Raw genomic sequence first — 23,561 nt, 5'->3', positions numbered from 1 at the left:
CTGTGACCTGCTGGGTGTTCGATGCAATCAGATCGAGTGAAAGCACGTCCTTACATCGGTCTACTACCACAAACTGTGACCAGTTAAGTGATGGAAAAATGCCAAAAGGCCCCAAAAGACTTAATGGGATTATGGAAGTGGACTGTAATTACAAGTGTGTGTGTGTGTGTGTGTGTGTGTGTGTGTGTGTGTGTGTGTGTGTGTGTGTGTGTGTGTGTGTGTGTGTGTGTGTGTGTGTGTGTGTGTGTGTAGGTTTAAGTGTAAAAGTGTAATTATGAACTCTCCCTCTGAGGAGACGTGGCTTGCGGGTGCTTTCTGATTTCCCTCGGTGCACAATGAAACATTTCCTCAGAAAATGTGTGCAGATACTTACTGTACAACACTTGGATGTGCATGCTTTTGGGTACTTGTACATAAAGCTGTGATGCTCTGTGGGTACATTTGTTTTTGATTACAGTTGGCTTCCACAGCGCTTTACTAAACTGAAATGTCTTCAGTGAAAGGTGGAATACAGTCAAGAGAACAGCTTACGCTGCAGGTCAATAGAGTAAATCATAGCAAGCAGTGCCCAACTCCACACTTATTAAAAGATTTGTAAGGATGTATACAACAGACACCTCCTGTAGGTTGTGGCTCTGCAGGGAGGATCCACAGTGAGGAGGTGTAAGGAGATACTGAGGACTCAAAGTCCTCAATTCACAGTTAAGAATCTCTTTCTTGCAACAATCTGCTAATGGACTTCACCCGCAACCCAGCTCAGGTTCTTATTGTGTGTGTGTGTGTGTGTGTGTGTGTGTGTGTGTGTGTGTGTGTGTGTGTGTGTGTGTGTGTGTGTGTGTGTGTGTGTGTGTGTGTGTGTGTGTGTGTGTGTGTAAGAGTTGTGTGTCTGTTAATTCAAGTTCCTGGTGTCTGCTTTTGATGTCTGTGACTGAGGTGGTCATACAGTTTATGAGCATCAAACCTGCAGATCATGCAGACAAATTGGCCTAAATAAGTGTGTGTGTGTGTGTGTGTGTGTGTGTGTGTGTGTGTGTGTGTGTGTGTGTGTGTGTGTGTGTGCGTGCGTGCGTGCGCAGTCACGTCGTGAGCCCTCAGAGCCACAGTCAGTCAGCCAGCAAGGACTCGTCCAGACATGTTAAATTATTCAAATGTCCATACTGTGTTCATTTAATGTGTGTGTGGATAGAGTTATAAAATAGTAAAAGAGCCTCCACCCCCTCTTCCATCAGAACAGAGACACATTACCCCAGACCTTGGGGAAGTAACCTGTGTTGGACAGCTTTATACTGGTGAGGCAGTTCAGTCTACATATCTCACAACTTGAATGACACCCTGAAATTACCCTTTTTGTCCCTTTCTCTTTTTTTTTCTATTCCAGCTTTCCATCTTAATTTGTCACAAACTCTTTTCTCCCTCTCCCCTTTAACCTCACCCTCCATCCTGACTTCTCCTCGCCCCGGCTGGCTCCACCCTCCTCTGACTTCTCTGTTGTTTTGTTTAATTTCCCGTCTCTTGATATCCTTCCAGGCTGTGTTTCTGAGACTTCTGATCTATCTTGAGGGATTTGTGGTCAACACCCTTGTCTGTTCTTCTCATTATTCCTCCTCTCCTCTTTCTCCCCGTTCATCCATCCATCCCTTTGCTCAGTGTTTCCCCTGCGAGCACTCCTTTCCCCCCTTCTGCCTCTTTCCTTCACTCACTCGTTCCCCTATGAACCTCCCTTCTCCTCGGAGCTGCTCAGTTTTTCCTCTCTCTATCAGTCTACTTCTTGACTGACCTTTTGAATCTGTTTTCTTTTTTTCGCCTGTATTTCTTACTTTGCAATTTTTTTTTCAACTTTTCCAAAACTTTCCTCACATCACAGTCTCTCTCCATCCCTCTCATTCCACCCACGTCTTCCTCCTCCATCCTTCTCTCTCCATCCATCCTCCCTCCTACAGATTAAGATGGGAATAGGAGATTTTGGTCTTGGCTATGGTCCAGCGTTGTAATGGCCTTAGGCAGCTCCGCCTGCAGCGATCCAGGAGGGCTACACATTGACATTTGTACCACGTTGAGCTTAAATGCACCTCTCCCCAATAAAAGGTCTCAGACTCCTCCAGACGAAGATTCAAACTGAGGCAACACCGTTTCTCAACTGGAGACCTCAGGTCTCTAAAAATCACAGCCTCCCTCTCATCATGTGGGCAACTTCCCATAACTAGCGCCGGCGGCAAATTTTGTACTCTGAATCATATAACAGTTAAAGGAATGCTGATGGAGTCATTAAATCTTTTTCTGTTTTCTTTTAATGCAAGTGCACACGAGGAGTCAAATGATCTGACATGACCTGGTGATAAAGACGAGGTGTGAAAACTGGCTGCTGCACAGTAAGAAAGGAATCCAGGAACATTTGTGGATAAAAAATGCAAAGAAAAAAATCCAACTGAGTGATTCCGATATAGAGCCAGTACAACATTTATAATTTCTAATATAATGTCCACCAGTTTATCACAGTGAGTCAGTCGGAATGAAGAGTCCGCCCTCCTTCTTTGTGAATTGTATTCCGTATGTGCAATCTGGTTGAAAACTGGCCTTTAATGACAGTATCAAATACATTACAGATCACACAAATCAGCATGACATTGTGTGACAGCGGCGCCGCCCCTACAGGTCAGCTCCCAGATGTTTCAGACCCGAGTGTATGCACAGCGGCAGCTTAATGGAGAACAACTCTACTGAGACGAAGCATGACAAATACACATGTTTCTCTGTGTGTATGCGGCTATGAAAACTATCATATATTCTTTGTTTCATGACTAACTTCTCCTTCTTCCTTGTTTCCTTCCTTCCTTCCGTCCTTTTGCTTCCTTCCTTCCTTCCTTCCCTCCCTCCTTCCTTCCTTCCTTCTTTCCCTCTTTCTTTCCGTCCTTCCTTAATGCATCTCACACATACAATAATAATTCAGTTATTCTTCTACATTATCATACTCACACACCAAACGATCACTGTAGCGAGAACAAAAAATCATTTGCTCGGGCAGTATTAACTTGTCTCACCAAATCTTGAGGATTTTTGTAAGAACTATGGGAAAAATGCAGAAGGAGTGATTGAGTATTGAGGGAAGGAAAGGAAGAGATGATAGTGGATGCAAAAATAGATGGATGTGAATAAAGACGTGAGTATACAGGTAGGGGGTGATGAAGTGGACGGAAGAGGAGACTTTGGAGAAGTTTGTGAAGATGTTAGCGAATAAAAATGTAATTTTTTTAAAATAATGGATGAAAACAGCTGAACAACTGGAGAGAACATCTGGGGAAATTGCATTCAACCCTTGAATTGAAACAACAAAGCCATAGGTGACGTTTATGTGCATTTGAATATAAAGAATGATGAACTTATTGAAAGTTTACAACTAAGTCCCACTTGATGTCTGGATCCAGCATCTGCCCTTAATTATATACATATAACCAAAAAAATGTATTGAAATGTTGTGTAAATGCAGACTCAGCATTTTACAAGGTTTAAGCACAAAACTTTGCTGTAGATTGTTGAATTATTATTTATAAGTCACGTATCTTCTGAAGATAAGACAAACACTTCACACACAGCCAAAACATTGACAAAGACAGTTGTGATGGTGAGGCTGGTGCTGATTGGCAGCCTGAGGTGCGTCTGCTGAGAAGCACAGTTATCAAAGATGCCCACGCCACCACTCATTGTCAGCTCTCTCTTCTGACTTCACTCCGCTTCCTCCGTTGTGATTGATATGCAACAGTAGATCAAATAAAAGAACTGATGACCCTGAGCTGAACCATCAGATTACTCACCACGGGGATGGGGGTCGGTGGGTGAGTGGGTGCTGGTTGGGGGGAGGGGGTTCAGAGGCTCAAAAGGCTAGGTCAGTCGGTTTGTTTATGTGCATGTGTCTATTTGTGTGTTTGAAGGCAAGGGGGTGGGTGATATTCTAAGAGAAAGCTCTACACACACACACACACACACACACACACACACACACACACACACACACACACACACACACACACACACACACACACACACACACAGTAGGGTCTCCTGAGGCACTGAGCTCTGAAACAGCTTTCCAGGGTTACAAGGGAATCAAGGAGGATTATGGGTGCTAACCCCAAAAACTGACCCCAAAGCATCATCATTAACCCATTTTGCATGTTAGGTTTTTGACAATTCATCTGACAGCACAAGTGACTGTATGGTGAATTGATTTGTTGCTGACTGATGGTGGGTTTTACTTACACATTTTGGACAATTTAAAGCTTAACAGCTTTAATACCTGATTAAAATAATTTCTTTTACTCTCCTTCCACATTTTATATATATTTCCTTCAATTTCTTTATTTTTTCAGTACCTGCAGTTCTCATTCAACTCATTCTGTTTTATCCATCAGTGCTGTGGGAATTAGCTGCAGCTATAAGTCTTCAGGGATCTGCAGTCTACAGAGGATTCCGAGCTTGTTAGACTAAATCTCCTATTTCCCTCTCATAGCAGGCAAGGAGGAGAATTTATATACATTCATCTGCAAGTGTGTGTACATGCGTTGGTGTTTAAGGTCTCACGGCAGAAATCTAGACGTGGCGTGAGACCTCAGGACAAACATATGTGACCACTATAGCAAGGGGAGAACGAATGTGATGGAAAAAACAGCCAAAACCACTGGAACGCTCCTTCACTTTAATTGCAGTCGCAACCAGTTTAAAGAGCTTCAGCACTGTCTGTTTCATTTCTTAAAGGCAACCCCAGATTGGAGCTCACTTACTGGTGATTCATCGTGCTTCAACACCTCTGAGAGAAACAGCCTAGAAAGCTGCACAACCACGCCGACATTCAGACTAACTCTGGCAAGTGAGTAACAGAAACCAGATGAGACGTCAGAAGCAGGCAGCGCGGTCTAAGTGCAGCCACATTCAATGATGTAAGGTATCTCTTGGATTTCTGAGACGTGTGCTGATTCTGGCTTGGTGGTAAACCTTTAATTGAAGCCAAATGAACAGCAGTGGAAAGGCTATAATTGCAGCCACTGGTTGGATTTCATCTTGTGGTCAACTCTTGCTGCACATATTCCATGTCATATACTTTTCTCTCCATGTGTTTGGGAGGCATGCGTGTCATTTAAGAGCATCCAGATTTTTCCAACCCGACCTGAATACTTTGTGGGCCATCCCACAGAAGGAGCATGCAAGGGCTTGTGCATGAGCTTAAACCCACCTTGTGATTTTTGCCATGTCTGTAGACCATCCAGTCCTCCCCATTGGTGCTGACCTCCATCTTAAAGGTGGTGACATAGTAAGCCTTTTGAGTTTCCTTTGATATTGCTCCTTGGGTAGCGATGCCTGTAAGCACCTTCAGCGTGTGGAGGTCCACCTGTTGGCAATGAAGTGAGAGGAAGTTTAAAAAATATTCATAAAGCATATCACAAAGACCTCACAGACAAATTCTTGAGCCTTTCTGATCATAAATTCTATCGTCTGATCTGATAAAAAAAATCCCTTAAAATTGGTTACAGACGATGCAGAAATGCCTGTTTGCACACAAATTTATCAGAATCCATCTTTCATCTTCACCATTGCCCCCCTTTTTCTTCACTCCTCTCCTGTCTCACCTGTGTCTCTCTGCTGGCAGATCAATAGTAATGACCTGGGGCTCATTTTAATTTCCCCCTCCCATACAATAGCCATAATCACCTCCAAATCCTGATTGTAGATGCTACACTGCGTGTCTGGCATGCAGTTAGATGTGCTGCATTATACAAGTATCCAGGACTCCACTTGCTCATTTCAAGGTCCCCTAGGAGGATAGACATTGGTCTTTCTCCATGGTGTCCAAAATCAAACAAATAAGAGATGATGATGTTGGATAGCTTCAGTTTATTATTTATGTTTCATTGGACCAGATGTTAAAAACTGAAGGTTTCATCAAAGCTTGCTGTAAGATGTGTCTATTAATGTTTCACCACTTACATGTTTACCTGATTTATGTTTTCTGTTTTTCCTATCTTAAAATTATGTTAGAGAACAGGGGATTAAAAAGAGAAGCTGCTGGTAAATAAAGATCAGAGGATAAGAAAAATTCTACTGTAGGTTGTAGCAGCTATTCTGTACTATTGGTACAATCCACTAGGGGAGAGTGCAAAACACTGGGGGAGGTAAAACGCTCCGTTTGTTATCTGTCAGAGAGACAGGTGTTTTAGATTACAACCAACACACACGCACGCACGCACACACATACACACACATACACACACACACCTGCATGCTTAGGGCCAGACAGAGATCCACTAAGACAACTAATCAATAGTCCGGAACTAAGGAGAAGAATGGATGAGAAGAGGAGGGTTGAGGGGAGAGAGAGAGACAGAGAGAGACAAGGGGAGAGAGATAGAGATACTAAATGAGCCTTTTCAGAGACAACTTCTCATCAATCACAGAGTTGTTAGAATAACAGAGCCACCAGCCCTCAAATAATCAATCTGCACCACAGCTCACTGGACCAGATTAGATCAGACCAGAACAACCTAGACCAGACCAGACCTCAACAACTAAGACCAGACCAGACCTGAACAACCTAGACCAGATCAGACCAGACCAGAACAGTCCAGTCCAGACCAGAACAACCTAGACCAGACCAGTCCAGACCAGACTAGATTAGACCAGACCAGGACACCAGTCCAGACCAGAACAAAAACAAATAGACCAGACCAGCACAGACACAGACAACAACCAGGTCAGACTAGCATGGAATAGATCAAACCAGAACAGACCAGAGCAGTAAAGGACAGAATGGACCAGACTACATCAGAGCAGAACCGGCCAGAATCTATGAGAACAAGCCCTCAAGAAAGATTACAACCACACACGTGTGTCTTGAGCCAACATAGCAACACATACATACCTGAGCTGCACGGGCACCATATCAGCAAAACACACACTTACACAATCACATGCATGGCCACAGGAACACACACCGTTATAATACACCATGGGGTGCAAGAAGCAAGAAGGAGAGGCATGCTGGCATTTATGACAGCTGCTTGTCAAGACAAGACGCTGCACATACACACACATGCATGCTCTGACCGAGGTGTTAACGCAGAGGAACAGCTGAGAGCCTCTGTGGAACGCAGCAACCCTACCACAACACCGGTGACCAGAGGGAGGCAGGCAGGCAAAACAGGAGTAGTAGGAGTTTCATTCCAGCCAACTGTCGAATAGATTTCATGCAGAGATTTGATGTTTCACAAACAATAAAATCCTAATTAAGGGTCTTTCCATCTGCTGAGGACTTGCATGGATAAAATAATGACAAAAATATGGTGAAATTTCTCATGCGATTAGTCTTCAGAAAAATTCCTTAATGTCAGCTAATTTTGAGAGTGAGCAGGACATGATGATCTGTCAGCTGTAGTTGAGGTGAGGCAGGAAGGAAGCGTGAGACTAATGGGACCTTGGCCTCATGCTGCCTTTTGGCCATGGGCCTTTCCTGTGTTTCCTGGCCCAGAGGCTGGCCTTGCTGGAATCTTGACAACCAGAACTACTGCTTCTATTCCACATCTGTCTTTCTGCAGTCATGTCATACTTCCTACAAATTTAAAAGATGAGGTGTTCACCCGGTTCTTGTCTCTTTGAGCAAAACAAATGATCCCTTGCCAGTCCCCTTCATGTTGACTGAACAACTGGTGATCATTTATTTAAGTAACACATCTTGGCCTATATAATCACTATATATATAATCACCTCATCCGCGATGAGGTGAAGTTGCGAGCGATGATGCGCGAATGCGCAAGAGCGCACTGTATCTCAAACTTCATTTAACTATAGGTAGCAGAATACTTCTACCTTTGGCTTTAAGAAATATTCACACTAATACTTTCACAAAGGGAAGCACTTGTCATTGACTCCTTATTCAAAAGCAAAATCTGTGAACAATCCATGCAAGGATACAGGAAGGTGACACCCAACAAGATAATCTGCCGGCGGAAGGCTTCTCACTGAAGAATGCCCAGCAGGTTGGTTTTGAATTCATTTGTCTCTGAGGGGTGAGTGAACCTCCCCCGCCTCATCCAGACAGCCTCATAACTCAGGCTCAGAGGTAAGGATGGCACACAGTATTTCCTGAATACAGGAAATAGTCCTTTACTCAAACATGTAGATGCTTGGTGTCACCACACCTAACACATGCACCAACACAAATATAGCTGTGATGCAGTTATTATGAGCAACAGAAGATATAAGAAAAAAAGGGTATTACAAGTTGAGGGCAATTTCTCCTGAGTGCAACCACACAAACCAGAAGCAATGTTTTTCAAGAACAGAAGTGAAGTAGTTCAAGATAGAGATCTTCGATTTGTGGCACAACCAGATAAAAAAGAAATATCTAAAACTCAAATAAAAATAAGTTTATGGGTGTTGTAATACATATGTATTCCTGCGGCAGTTCTGTTTATATATGGCTGAACTGTTCTTGGTGACAAACAACAAAGTCCAAGATTGTGTCGCTGGTTAAGTTCATCTGTAATTAAGTGTAGGCAAAATACACTCCGGTGCAAATTAAGAAAACATTGCGCTTAAACTGTAATCAACATCTTTTACCAGAGCACAGCTGCAGGTTTCTCATGCAAAGTTGAGACAAACTCTCACCTGTATGTACTCCCTGTTGCTGTCTTCTTTTGGCGTCCATCCGTTGTCGTGGTAATTGAGTCTGGCTTGTCGCGGCAGCCAATGTTGATCGTAGAAGCTTGAGGAGGCTGTGATTTGATCATCTGTGATCTTTCCTGACTCCAAACCAAAAGCATTGCTGCAGTGAAAAGCTACAAGAGAATGAAAAGAGGGATTTTGACTGATATTCTATCTCTTCATGTTTTACATTATAAAATCACAAAAGCAAATTAAACTTACTCTCGCTGACTTCCTTGTGTGTCATGTTGTATCGGGCCGAGAAGCCATCTTTGGCCACGGCCATGTCGGTGTGGAAAGACAGGGAGAGAATCCCTGTAGATGAATGAATCTCTGGAGGCACCCTGGTCCCACAGTATCGACCAATCAGAGGTCCAACTGATAAAAAGAAAGACGACCCCTATAATTCTGCCAAGAACGTGACTAAACATAAAACTAACAGTGTTCCTAAGGATCTAACTCCTGGAGGAGTGAGATCCTTATGAAGAAGTCAAAATGATTTATTAGCGCCCCATTCCTTTATCAATCCAATAATCCTCACGTATGTTTTCTCTATCTGTATTACTTGTATTGTTTTTCCCCCGTCTTCCATCATCTCTTTCGGTCCCTCCTTGTGCTCATCACTTTGCTCTCTCATGTCGCCACCTCTCTTCACTTCATCCATCAACTTTACCACTGCACTGGACATGGCTCTCATGGTAAATCCACGGATCTCAGTGATTCCTCGACTGTCCCCTTCTCTAATACCACAACTTGTGTACGTCAACACAAACAAGTGAGTGTGATTTAGAGCCCTGGTGTGTGCAAGTGTGTGTATGTGTGTGTGAAAGGATGGCACATTTATTGTACAATTATCCTGCTATGCCTTGACTCATCTTCCACACTCACACAGATGCACACGAGTAGGTTTGTGGGGTAGGAGGAGGAGGAGGAGGAGGAGGAGAAAGAATATGAGAAAAAAGCTAGCAATCGATCAGCGCTATTGATTTTTTTTCCAACCCTTTTGGAATGGGTGGATATTTGAAATAGGGCTCTTGAACAAATAACGGTAATAACTCTTTTCTTGATGGTGATGAGGAAGAACAAAAAAAGGAAAGAAGCTAAAAAAAATCCAGAGAGATGAATCCCGTGAATAATGACCCCAGTTTGTACAGAAAGTCTGGACAAACTAATTTCTTGATATCTAATATTTCTTGCTCGAGACAACTGTCTTATTTCTCTCTCTTTTTACCACAGCTTTATTGTAATTTATCAGCAAATTAAGGTGACAGACAGCACATTTGTCCTTCAGACACAAACTGTGCGATAACATGGACACAGATACACACCCTTCCTATTTTAGCGCACGTAGTAGCATTGTCTGTGTCGGGAAACATGATTACTCATGTATAAACTCACAAACAACCATTATTGCTTCACACTCAAGTCTGCTCCTCGCATGATAGATTTTTTTTTCTTTAAATAATTGAAATTTTAGCCCAGCTCTTCCTCTTTCAACCTCTCCTCTGTGTTCATTTTCTTTACCTTCCTTTCCTGTATTTTTCCAGTCTACTCTTCCTGCATAGGACTCCTACAACGGATGAGACTAAGTCCTTCAACTTTGAATCTCATCCCGTATGTTTCCCTCCCTTTCAACTGGCACCCACTTAATTTCACTTTCCTTCCTTCTTTTTATCCAGCTGTATTTCCTGCAGTCTCTCTCTCCATCACTCAGAGTAGAATCCTTTCATCTTGTCGTTCTCTTCTGCAGCTTTCTTCTAGACTTTCTGCTCATCTTGATTTCTTTTTCTCTCAACCTTGCTGAACTTCTCTTGTCCTCTATTTAATCCCATGGAAATATGTACTATTCTCCTTTTATCTGTCCTCTTGAAGTTGCACCATATGTCTGAGTCTACTACAGTCCTCAAGGCTAATCTCATAGTCATTCATAAGAAAAGTACACCATTGTCTGCACTCTTTTACTGTTGACGCTCTTCAGTCTTTAATGGGAGCGTAATTAACATAGTTTGGGAATCAAGCAATCAAGGTCAGTCTTTTTTTTTTCTCAATTTTTTGTGAAATTATCTTAGACTTGTCAAACTTATTATGTAAATATTGCCTTCTCTTTTTTCTCTACTAAAGGCCTTCTGGCCTTCAGTTCTTCACACCATGGCTCTCCCTTTTTCTCAGCAGTATGGGATCTTTCTGCTCCTCTAGAGTTCCTCTTCCATACCTATACCTCTTCCACCTCTTGAAACTACATCTTAGGGATCGGTGCTTTGGATTTGTCCTTACAAACTCTTCCAGTCCTTCTAAAGGATAGACCAGAAATATCCTAGCCCTCTACCATTCCTGTTCTCACCTCACCTCTTTTTTCCTTCCTGTAAGCAACACTGTTTTTATTTTCCCCCTGAAAACTTATGTGGCTTCTCCACAAACAGTGCAAACATCCTGCCTGGGAGCTCAGCTTTCATCTACCAACGCATAGCTACTAAAATAGTTGCTATTCCACCGGAGTCAATAATGATGTAGGCAAGTCAGAGTACACATCATTTTAGTGCAACGCCTCATGAGAGGGATGGATTGTTTGACGCATTCATCATCATCATCATCATCATCATCATCGGTGTGTGCAGGTGATCCTCACACTCCAAAAAAAAATAAAAATTGAGAAGCATCTTACCTCCTGGGAGGCCATCCCATACTTCCAGCCAGTCATATTTGCAGTCACCGTCTCCACCTGGCAGTGGATCATTCTCCAGATCAAAGGTGAGGAAGGTGAGGGTGACATCCATGCTGGGGGGGACAACAATGATAAAGGAGCACTCCAGGTTGTGGGGATACTTGTCAGGGAAGCCAGGAGACTCGATGAGACCAGAGGGACTGGTAAAGTTACGAGAACAGTCTGAACCTGGGATGAACACATGAAGACAAACAGGTTTTTTTAATATATATATATACACGTAGTAAATACTAAACAATTATTCAGTTTGAAGTTGGTATAACTAATTAACTGTGAAAAATGCAAATGGAATTAATTTAGAAAGGGGAACAGACTATGATTAAACTCAAGTATCACCCTGAACAGACTCTCAAAGTTGCTCCTAAAGTCAAAGCTAATTGAATAATTTCCTGAACAGCTCTCAGTTTTCTGGGCTCCATACAAAATACCTCTATATTATTACTTTAAATCCAGTTCACTTAGATCCTGAATATAGAAGATAGACTTGAGTCAGACTCAAAGTGATGCAATGTTCAATATTCATGTAAGAAAGCAGATTAAACAAACTCATTCAGGTGGAGCAGTTCCAAAAAAGCAACATTGCTACCTTACACTATGGTAACTGTTACGTTAAAGACAGAGCAAGCTGCCAAGACTACACAGGACCGAATGCCAGCAAGTACAAGATAAGGTGTCAAATGAAATGCTTGTTTTTCTGTGGTGCACTCAAGGAAGATGCCGCATCCTTCCTGGTTACTCTCCATAAAGGTAACCTCAAGGCAACAGATGCAATGCCCTTTGATTATTAACATTGAGATCAAGTAGAGAGAGAGAGCAAAAAGTACAATACAATGAAGATATGAAGCAAGGCAGACAAGGAATCTGGTGATGGTATCACTGGGCTTGCACTAGCCATTCGCCACTTCATCATAGGCGAAGTAAATTCCAGATTGGCTACAAGGTTTTAAAACTGTGTAGCCACAGTGGCGTTCTTATTTTTACAGAAAAAAGGCTAAAACTAAAAAAAGGCTATTTCCACTAGTGCCGCTCGCTAGCGGCGCTATTTCCGCATGCCGACGGAATTTAGCCGAAGTGACCCGAACGCTCCCGATCATTAACTATACACTCGGGTCATGACCTCCTCTCGTCCAATGAAAAACAAAAAGATTCTTTTTTTTACAAGCTAAACCCGCAAATTGGTGTGCGACAAGGCGAGGACGATTGATTGAAAGAAAATGAGAAGTTTTATAGTAGGTTTTGCATTGAAATTCTAATTGAACAACAAATGGTGAATGCTGAGAGGGGGTAGGAGTTGTGACAGACGGATCAGAAGGTAAATGATAGATATTATCAATACTTTTTTGCAGTCTTAGACTTCTGATCTCTATGACCAGCAGGAATAAACAGCGATGCGTGTAAATGTGTGTTCACCTCGCTTGCTATTTTATATGCCTTTATAAATTGAAATGAAAAATCATGTTATTGAATTTAAAAAAAAAAACTAAACTGGCATAAATATGGTGTTGTCTAAGTCAAAGTTAAAATGTATTCTAGCCTATCTCAGCGGCATAGGTCGTGAGGTGGGGGACACTCCGGGCACGACCCCAGTGCACTGCGGAGCCGCACACAAAGACATACAACCATGCACACACACACTCATTCCTACGAGCAATTTGGAACGGCCAATCAACCTGAATGTGAAGATGCAGTCATACAAATATATTACTCAATGTTTACTTGTAAGTTTTACTTGGACTACAAGACATTTTAACTTTGACTTCGACACTTTGATTTTAATACATTTGATTCTTGGTATTACTCAATGTTTACTTGTAAGTTTTACTTGCTATTACAGCAAGCCGCTGTCTTGGACACAGAATATGGCTTTTTGTGGCTTACTCAATTCTTTTACACTGAGCCACAGTGGCTTAGTCATACTACCTCCTAGTGCAAGCCCAGTATCATTGTGGGGTTTTCTATCAGTTTAGGAGCTTTAGACAGCCACACGCACACACGCGCGCACACGCACACACACACACACACACACACACACACACACACACACACACACACACACTCACAATGATCTGGGATAATCTGAGGCACTTCATCTCTGAATCACAGAAATGCCATCTCTATTAATACACCCCCCACACACACCAACGTTATGGATGATATGCACTTGGACCAACTGGACCATTATTCCAGTCAAGCCAGTATGACCACACGCACGCGCACGCACGCACGCGCGCGCACGCACACACACACACACACACACACACACAAAGCCTCTTATGGTAACCCATTTCTGTCCAGTCTGTTTGGGTGTCTGCTATTAAGGGAGAACCTTGCACGAGACATGTTTCATCCTAGTCTTTCATCATTTGTCATCTGTCAGAGTTGTCAGCCACTTCATTGATTAAGGGAACAAAATAATCAAATGGGATTGACATATTGTCAAAGTTTAAATACCCCTAACAACCCTTCACTGACTGGTTTATCAGTGGTTCTTTCTGATAAACGTTCACGTATTTGTCTATTTTTAGGGTGTGTGTTTAGATTATCTGTTTATCTTGATGTATGACTGGTTGTATGTTTTTCTGTCCCACTTTCCAGCGCTTGTTATTTTGACCTTCTCCCTCACGCAGTGGCCTCAAGCACATACACACACACACACACACACACACACGCACACACACACATATACTCACACTCACATACACATTGTTGTCTGGGGGTTCCCCTTACGTCTCCCCAGCCCCCCACCCCCCGCAGAGTTAGTCGCTGGGTCGTGCTGTGTGTGTGTGTGTGTGTGTGTGTGTGTGTGTGTGTGTGTGTGTGTGCGCGCCTGCCTGCCAGTTCTGTCGCCAGAAGCGATTTTATTCCCCTCTCATTATTTCATGTTCATGAACATACCAAAAACACTCCTGCCCTCCTTCCTCCTGTCATTCTCCTCATCCTCTCTTATGCTTGTGCGTCTTCTTCTCTTTCATTTTCAAGTACACTCCAAACTTACATTTTCCAACTTGGTTTGAAATATTAAATAATGCTCATAGTGATCTCTGGATTAAATCTACATCTGTTTCCCTCATTCATTCCTCCTTCCTTTTGTATCCCTTTCTTTTCTGATCCCTCTTACTCTCTCCTCTCCTGCTGTTCTTTCTTTACCATCTTCCCATGCATCTTTTCATCTTCCACAGCTCCCTTTTTCCCATCCCTCCCACTGTCTCATTTCCTATTCTTTTCTCTTCACTTCCCATCTGTTTGAATTGGATGAGTGTGAAAGAAACACGTGTTTCACTATGTGGTCAGGGTTAGAGGAGGTGTGTGTGTGTGTGTGTGTGTGTGTGTGTGTGTGTGTGTGTGTGTGTGTGTGTGTGTGTGTGTGTGTGTGTGTGTGTGTGTGTGTGTGTGTGTGTGTGTGTGTGTGTGTGTGTGTGTGTGTGTGTGTGTGTGTTGCTGGGCAGATTGGGTACCGGACTGAGTGTGTACTTCCTATATAAAAGTGTGCGACTGCCTTGTGTGTGTGTTCTGTCTGAGTCTAGTAAGCTGGCATGCAGACGTTCATTAAATCGCCTTTCATGTCAATGGGCTATTAGTCGAGATCAAACCAACAGCCATTTGTCCTTCTCTTTAACAATCTGTACTGCATACAGACAGACACATCCACATTCTTACAGTGAGATATAAGAGTGTCAACTTGGAGGCTGGTGATTCTGAAACTCCATAGACATTTTATCTCAGCCTATGTCACTGAATCTCAGCAGGGATTTCCATTCATCATAAATTCCCTATTCAATCAAATTACAGTCGAAATATGAAAGCAAACTGTCACAAGACAACCACCCCCTTACCAATCCTAACGCAATTTAATAAAAGCTTGAACTCAGCGTTACTTTCATGCTGGAAGTCACCAAAGTGTTTTCAGATCTGTTCTTTGGTTTGACATGAAGATGAAACCGAGGCGTCTCGGAACATTTTCCATCTGCTGTTACTCAAAACACTGACTCCCTGATTCAAAAAGCATCTCTTCTACAAAATAACATCTCCTCCGCATTGAAATTTGTATTTATCTGTCATATCATTATTATTCTAAAATCTTTCACAGTGGGCGGTAGAGTGAAAAGTCACTTTCAGCCGTGTAAACAGTAATGTAAACAGTAAGTAAAGCCACTATTCAGTATGCTAAACCAAGAAAATTATTCAGTTTCTGATTCAATTTCTAAACAATCAGCTAACGTAGAGAGCCCTTTATTCAGATCTGGATCCACTTTTCTCAATTAACGGTGGAGGAATGCGTAGCAACGATGTGATTGGATTGACCACGCAGTAAACCGCTTGATGCGAGAGGGAGAGTCAGAGAGGAAGTCCCTAAAGGTATTTGTTAGAATGTAAACAATAGCAGTTATTGGAAGGATTGTCAAGATAGCTTGCACAATAGTGTGTGTGTGTGTGTGTGTGTGTGTGTGTGTGTGTGTGTGTGTGTGTGTGTGTGTGTGTGTGTGTGTGTGTGTGTGTGTGTGTGTGTGTGTGTTTGCTTACTGAAATCTTTTCACACAGTCGCACAACTTCTTATTTTAGTCAAAAACGGATGGCCATGCGGTAAACCGTATAAAATATGACGAGTGATTTAACTTAATTCAGATTACAGCAGCAGTCAGGGATGAAGCGCTGATGAGTAGTCAGACATAAGAATCCTCTTAAGCTACAAAAATTAGTCATATATGTTTTTCAAAATCAGTTGATATTGTAAATGTGCAAACTGCCCCGCATTTTTGTGCAACCGTCATCTTTATGTGTGTGTGTGTGTGTGTGTGTGTGTGTGTGTGTGTGTGTGTGTGCTCGCACATACATGTGTCTGGTGAGTTCTGGGTCACAATAACAGCTGGGGGCACACTGCCTAGACAATGCATTTTGATTGGTCACCATGTTCTGTTGGCTCTGTTCACATTGGCTGAGATTTTACTACAGTATCCATAGTAACAGAGAAGTAAACAAAGTTTTGCATGTTTATTTTTTTTGTGCTAATATTTCATACACTAGTCCTATAAAGATGTCTGTTACTATGCATGCATGATGTTTTTTGCATCTATCTGTGTTGATATTTCCCAGTTGTGCTTGTGTGCTGTATGTAAAACAGACTGAAAACACACACATGCGTCTGTGTTTGTTTTCCGCAATTAATTTCAAAATGTGGGCCATTCCAGACTGTTAATCTGTGAGGGGTTCAGTAATCAGGCCACCCAGAGAGGTGGGGGTGAGGGGGCACCCCCAATACAAGTGTGATGTAATGCTTCTCATTATTACAGTATGCAATAAAAGAAAAAATGTTTTTCCCAGAAACTTAATTCTGGGAACCAAACCGGACAAAAATATCACAAAAAATGTCCTTCTCTTGACTTTACAAAACAAGGAAAAGATCTTTTTTTTTTCAAACACATTTTTTAGTTCATACTCCTAAGCAAAAACATTCCCATCCCATTTAAACAAGGTCTTCTCAGGACTGATCCGATTCATAAGGGCACAGTCCAATTTACTGACAATAATATAATACGACTGTGCTTGAATCACCTTCACCAAATGTTCCTCTATCCTTATTCCCCCTCATATTTCAGTGTTTAGCGATGAATTTACACATTTTATATGAGCAAAGCAGAATGTGTTGGTTTAACAACCATAGCTTCATATTTAGACATTTCACTTTCACTAGTCTCCCACACAAATAAGCACTCTGCTGCACCTTCCAGAATATCAAGATCCTGTTAACAGTATGGTAACAGCTTGATTCTTCGCTCTGTTATAACTGCAAAGGAGGGCCGGACGTAAATACAAACACACATATGTAAAAATACCTTTTATACAGCCTCTTCTAGACAGTGTACTGTGTAAATACCACAACCAGCACGTTCCCCCAACTTTCAATGTTTGCGTAAATTAAAGGAAACTTCCCCTGACCAAGATGAGTTTTTACAGAGCAGACATACTGTCACCTCATGAGACCTGTTTCTTTTTAACAGTATTGTCATGTGGCAAGCCATTAAAGCATGTCAGTAAATTGATTACAGTTTTAGAAGACTGCGTATTACCCATGTATTTATTAAAGTTTTTCAAAGCTCATTCAAGATTTAGGAAGTTTATTTTTTAAATTAAAAAAAGGAACCGGAGTAGCACTTCACAAAAAAACGACCCTATAATTGTCTAATGGTTGAGTGTCGTAAATGCGAAGTAAATTCACTATCCTCATGTCTGTCTCTGTCTTTCTCCCCCAAGGGTGAGGGGGCGTGAACACTAACACCTTGCTGTTTTAAGTCATCAGGTGGACCATCTCAAGACCAAAACACACACACAGAAGATATCCCAACAGACTGGTGCCGGCAAGTGAGAAACACTGACAACTCTACGTGTTGTGTTAGTAACCTCAGCCGTGTGTGTGTGTGTGTGTGTGTGTGTGTGTGTGTGTGTGTGTGTGTGTGTGTGTGTGTGTGTGTGTGTGTCCCAGGGGAATGGAGCTCAGGACTCAATTAAGAAGACATGTGTGGAATGCTTTCAGGGGGAACGGAACAAGATGGCTGTGGGGCCGACACTATGCTCCCCTCTGTCACACTTGCCCTTGATCTCAATTGGTCTCGCTTTGGCTGACCCATGGCAGCGTGAAGGGGATCCTTGTGAGGCACACACTCACACAGACACACACATAGACGCGCACAAAGTGCCATGAAGGAGCGCAATGACTCGCTTGAACCGTCCACAGGTCTCTCAAGGGTCCTCTGCTGCGCCTCTTGCCTTTACGTCCCATGACACCAGGGAGCTGAACAAGGCTTGGTCACCTAATGAAGCATGTTGGGTTCTCTGTGAGTCACTTGTAATATAACTGCTAACAGCTTTTTTTATATATATAAAAGTGCTATCCTCCTCAGATCCCATTCAATTTAAGTCTGACCATGTGAAAGGGAAATTTACAGAGATAAGGTTCCTCTTGTTTGTCTATAATTCGCAACTCTGCACAACACTATCCTCTTTTACACCAAGTTAGTATGGTTTCACAGTTCCATGACAGCTATTTATGCTGCTGCCCCATTTCCCACAGTTTGATTTTCTTTTTCTTGAGCTAGCTGCTAATTACTAATAATTACTTTCCAAAGCCTCAGGTGGATGATGGCCCACCTTCCACCTTCTGTCCTGCTGCCCAACTTCTTGTTGCTTTTGCTACTGGATCAAAGCAGAGCGATGAATCACAATTCAGCTCTTCTAAACATAACAGTTTCAACTTCAACAGAGTGTGTGTGAAAGGAAAGAGTGTCACATGTCGGCTCATCATGGAGTATTGGAACGGTTGTTAGGAATCTCCCTTTTTGTTGTGATATCAACCATCTGTCTACAGCTTGGAACAAAATGTGATGCCTTCAAGGGTGACTACATACAGCAAGGAGACTTTCGTATCTGTTGTTGTTTGTTTCAATGCCTCATTAATTCTGTATTGATTGGAATTACAAAACTTATTACAGACCATTTTGGATGCATCACTATAAAAAAGTTTTCTACTTGTGATTTTCTCAAACATTTGTTTCAGAAATATTTGTGGGACCCTTCAGAATTTAGAAAAACCTAAAAAAAATTTAACTGTTGAATTATTCAAAACATTTTTTCAAAGAAGAGCGAAGAGGAGCATAAAAAAGCCACAACAGCATCGGCTTACCGGTTTTGAAGATTTCATAGCGCAGCGAGAAGCCCGCCCCCTGGTGGGCGTAGTCGGACACGAACTTGATGTGGAGAGATGGCCCCGACGATATGATCGGTGCTGGGGCGATGTTGCTGCAGTGCTTTCCCAGTAGGTCAGCTGACTCCGAGTTCCCGTCATGGATCTCCACGTAATCATATCTGCGGAGTACAGTACAAACATTAAATATCTTCTACAAACACACACCAGACTTTTACAGCGTGTCCACACTATCCTCACATGTACAGCTTGCTGAAATTTGGAGATTAAAGCAACAGTAACTAAATATATACAACTTTTCATGCTTGGCGTGAAGAAATTTAATTAAAACACACATGAGGTGGTTTTTGTGAGAGGGGAGGGTCAGTTTTTAATAAGAGGAAAAAGGAAATTATTGAATTGTTCCGAGCTACTATGAATGTGATGTTATTATACTATTTGCTTTATTAGTTTTCCATCTGGCAGGCATTGCATTAGATCTGGCTAGAAAACAGAAGCAATGAGCAAGTTGTTTGCATTCATCAGTGGCTGGGGGGAAACTGAAAGTACATTTTCTGTCGGCAGAAGCAGAGGTGTCGTTACAATTCAAATGAATGCCGCAAAAGACATCGGCAGTCTACAGATGGTGAGGGGAAGAACCACCTGCATGTGGAAATAAAAAGAAAGCAAAACAAAAAACTCTATGGCTGCGCTGTAATTGACTGATTATATACTCCAACTGCTAAGGGCTACAGATCAGCATTTTATGGATTACAACTGTTTTGTAATACAAACAGAAAGGGAAGGGGAATGTAAGATGGAGTGTTCCCTTTCAGCTTGCACAAGAATGCAGTGGCATCACATGTTTCGCCAATTCTTCATCCCACAAAACTAATTTACCTCGTTATCTTCCTCCGCAAAAACTTCCAAGCTTCATGACGTTATTAAAGCCACTCAATACTGTGTTCTCACAAGAAATGACTGATAAGACAAGAAAAATGACAGATTAGACATACCTCATAGGCCTTTATATACAGTTAGAGTGCATGTAAGGGTCAAGGTCTTTGAACTATGCTTGAACCCGACAGGCCTTGAAAGCTAGTGATTTTTTTTAATGTGGAACAAACGACTGTAGTTTACATCTCTTTCCAGATCTAATTCAATAATGTTTATAACACAGCCTGAAGGCCCTTGTTCATGAGAGACACACATTTTTCACTTTTTAGAGTGGATTGAGGTCATTCTATTATTTCCTCTTTGAAATATCTGCCAGCTTCTGCTGACTGTTAACTCTAGGGGGGCTGTGGTGAATTTTAAATAATAGCATGGACACTAATTGAAGAAATATCCAGACTATAAGGAATTCTTAATAAATACAAATAAGCGGGAGATAATCAACACATTCAAATGAAACTTTACAGTTCTTTATTCTTTTTGCATTAAAATCTGAATCTGCTACAAAATACATGTACAGTACAGTACATACCTGTATATTATTTTTTTTGCAGAAGATTAAACATGAGCATAAAAACTGCTTGGGACTTTGTTTCACTGATGCAGGGAGGATTCTGAGGCAGATTCTATTTTTATTCCTACTTCTTTCATGTTTTTTGACCACAAATGTTAGAACCTATCTCCAGGCACACAGCAGGAGCGCTGCCTCTGTGTCTGGATACCAAAGACACACCTGCCTGTCTCTAAAATAGCTTCCTGGAAAGAAATTCCTTCAACAGCTTACCTACAAGAACTTAACTCTGAATTACGTGGTCACAATTCTATTTTTCCAAACTCTATTTACACATTTTTTTCCATCTGTATATGCTTCTGTTTGAGATTTCAACTGAACACACAACAACCTGAAAACCCGAGATATGTATACTTAAAGTATTATATAATATACAGTAAGTGTTAAAGACATAATTATAGGGTGTCACTTCATATGGTAGATTTGGTGACTTCTGTACACTACACTGTACAACCTAAATGAGTGTTTCAATAAAGTCAATTCAAATTTAGTAATCAATAGAGTTGCACACACACACTGGCTTGTGTCACTTATCGGACACTGACCACAATCTTTAACAAACAGAAAAAATAATCTCAACCACAATCCTGTTTGGGTTTTCTTTCGGTGCCTCTGTGAAGTCGTAGCAGTGATACAGTCACACAAACCCTGGGTGGATCAATTGGTTACAATACAGGTTTCAATTGATTTTAAATCTGTGCCACTCTTGCAGTGTGTGTGTGTGCGTGTGTGTGTGTGTGTGTGTGAGACATTTTCCCAGGAGAATGTCTCATGCCAGTGACAGTCTCTTCCTCTATTCTGTAACAACTTTGTTTAAGTTGTTTATCCTGACATGATCTATTTTCCTGCTCCTCTCTGTCAATAATGTTCCTTCATTTCCGTATGTTTTTTCTCAGCCATTCTTTGTCTCTTCTCTTTTCTTTAACCGTCAGGCCTATAACCAACGGTCATTGCCAATGCATGGGTGAAGCAGAGGAGGCCAACATGAAGGAGCGATTTTTAGAATTGACGAATATTTGAATTTAAAGCCAGTTTTTATTAGCGCCTCTAATGGTAACGTGAGAGGCCGCTATTTGTCACGTTCATCCACGCAGAACATTATTCCAGATTCAGGCAGAGCTGTGTGGACATAGTCACTGAGAGAACATGACACTGCATTTATCCATGTACTCCTTCCCTCAGATGGACAGAGACAGGTGTCCGTCCACCCCCCCCCCCCTTCTGCTCTGCTCCATTAGGACAAGCACACATGCAAGAGATCGTCATCAACACAAACTTACCGGTGCGCACACAGAGCCTGCGGCCACTCGGATGGATCGACAGAAGAGTTAGGGGTTTCATCCAATCCTTTTAAAAAAACCTTAATTCCATCGTCTCTCTATCTCTCATATCCATTCATTCCTTTTACCAATCCATTTGTTCATGCTGTGCAGTTATTTGCTTTGTTTCCATGATGAAAGCTATGAAAAAAGTCAACTTTGGTTGCAAAATATGTAACACAAGAAGATACAGGGGTCAACTTGGACAATGGTTTGACTTCAAAACAAAGGCATCTGACATTTTGAGGGGTTGGGGTGCGTGTGTTTGTATTTTGGAGGTAGGGGCATCTCGTCAGCGAGAAAGCTCCACAAAGCTGGTCTGACGTGAAGTAGACCAGCTTTGTGGAGTAAAAGGTTTTAGTACAGGCAGACTTCCACCCCTCCTCCATCCATCTCCTCCCTTCTACTTCAGTCTTAATTGCCTTTCACACATTCTCACGGAGTCTTCCGGTCAGGAGTTGTCTTCCTACACCTGTACACTTCTTTCAAACATCAGGGGTGCCCTCAGCAGCAGACAGAGCGTCTGCACCGCACTCACACACACACACACACACACACACACACACACACACACACACACACACACACACACACACACACACACACACACACACACACACACACACACACACACACACACACACACACACACACACACACACGCACACAGGAATGAGCAGGCATTACTTTTAATAATGTGTGTCGGTGTGAACGCAAAATTATGTAAAATATAACATAAAAGTTTTTATTTAGCTTCATCCACATCTTTGAATGACCCGAACAGTCAAGATAGAATATGTTCATAAAAGCATACAACCATTGAGTTAGAACCAACCCAGATGCGTCCAAAAGCAGGATAATTCCCTGCTGTTGCTGTCGCTTTCCACACTGCTATTTCTTCTTCACATGAATGCACACCTCCAGAGACAAGAAGTGTCAGCAACAACTAATGAAACAATGCACTGCTTCACTTAATGTAAGAGTTTCTTAAAGCTTTGAGATAAAACACTTGGCATCCTGTGATGTTTAAGTGTTTTGAGTAGTACGATGTCAGTTCATATTCATTACTCGTCAAACTCTCGCCTTATAAACAGCATATTCATCTGTGAAGAATATAAGCAGTCGCTGTCTGCTGATATCAAGTAATAGGACTGTTACAGTAGACAGATGGACTGTGTGCGTGTGTGTGTGTGTGTGTGTGTGTCTGCGTGTCCAGGACAACCAATCGATTCTTCATTACGGCTTTAACACGCATTGATCAGGGTCAGTCCTTCAAAGATAGACCCCTCCCCCCTTCCCTGTTCCCATAAACACACAAACACACACACGCGCACACACACACACACACACACACACACATGCATGGATACACAAACACACTACACAGTCTTAGGCATAGATCCGCCAGTGCTTCAGGGCATCAGGGAGTGTTAGTAAATCACACCACTAATATCATCATCATTACCCGTGCGTCTGTGTTTATGTGTCTGTGTGTGTCTGCTTGAGTGTGTGCAAGTATTTCCTTAACTCCCCACCTCACCACCATGCGAGACAAACAAATCATGAAGTACAAACCTTTTTCAATCACCAAATGTTCATATAAAATTGTTCCCTAAACACTGTACAGTTCTC

The 23,561-nt window shown here is 42.0% G+C and overlaps 1 protein-coding gene across 3 annotated transcripts in view; it reads right to left on the bottom strand.

Annotated features, from left to right (window-relative positions):
• LOC137604848 (neuropilin-2-like) overlaps positions 1 to 23,561 on the bottom strand; it is an 80,280-nt gene that overhangs the window by 39,044 nt on the left and 17,675 nt on the right. For all 3 annotated transcript variants that reach the window (XM_068329004.1, XM_068329005.1, XM_068329006.1), the window contains exons 3-7: positions 19,086 to 19,267; positions 11,351 to 11,578; positions 8,911 to 9,066; positions 8,653 to 8,822; positions 5,225 to 5,380 (exon numbers count right to left, since the gene is read on the bottom strand). In XM_068329004.1, coding sequence (XP_068185105.1) covers positions 5,225 to 5,380; positions 8,653 to 8,822; positions 8,911 to 9,066; positions 11,351 to 11,578; positions 19,086 to 19,267 — 892 coding nt within the window. The remainder of the gene's footprint in view (positions 1 to 5,224; positions 5,381 to 8,652; positions 8,823 to 8,910; positions 9,067 to 11,350; positions 11,579 to 19,085; positions 19,268 to 23,561) is intronic.

This window comes from Antennarius striatus, chromosome 12, assembly GCF_040054535.1.
Source record: "Antennarius striatus isolate MH-2024 chromosome 12, ASM4005453v1, whole genome shotgun sequence".
In the NCBI taxonomy this organism is placed as follows: Eukaryota; Metazoa; Chordata; class Actinopteri; order Lophiiformes; family Antennariidae; genus Antennarius; species Antennarius striatus.
This window is presented reverse-complemented; position numbering and strand designations above follow the sequence as displayed.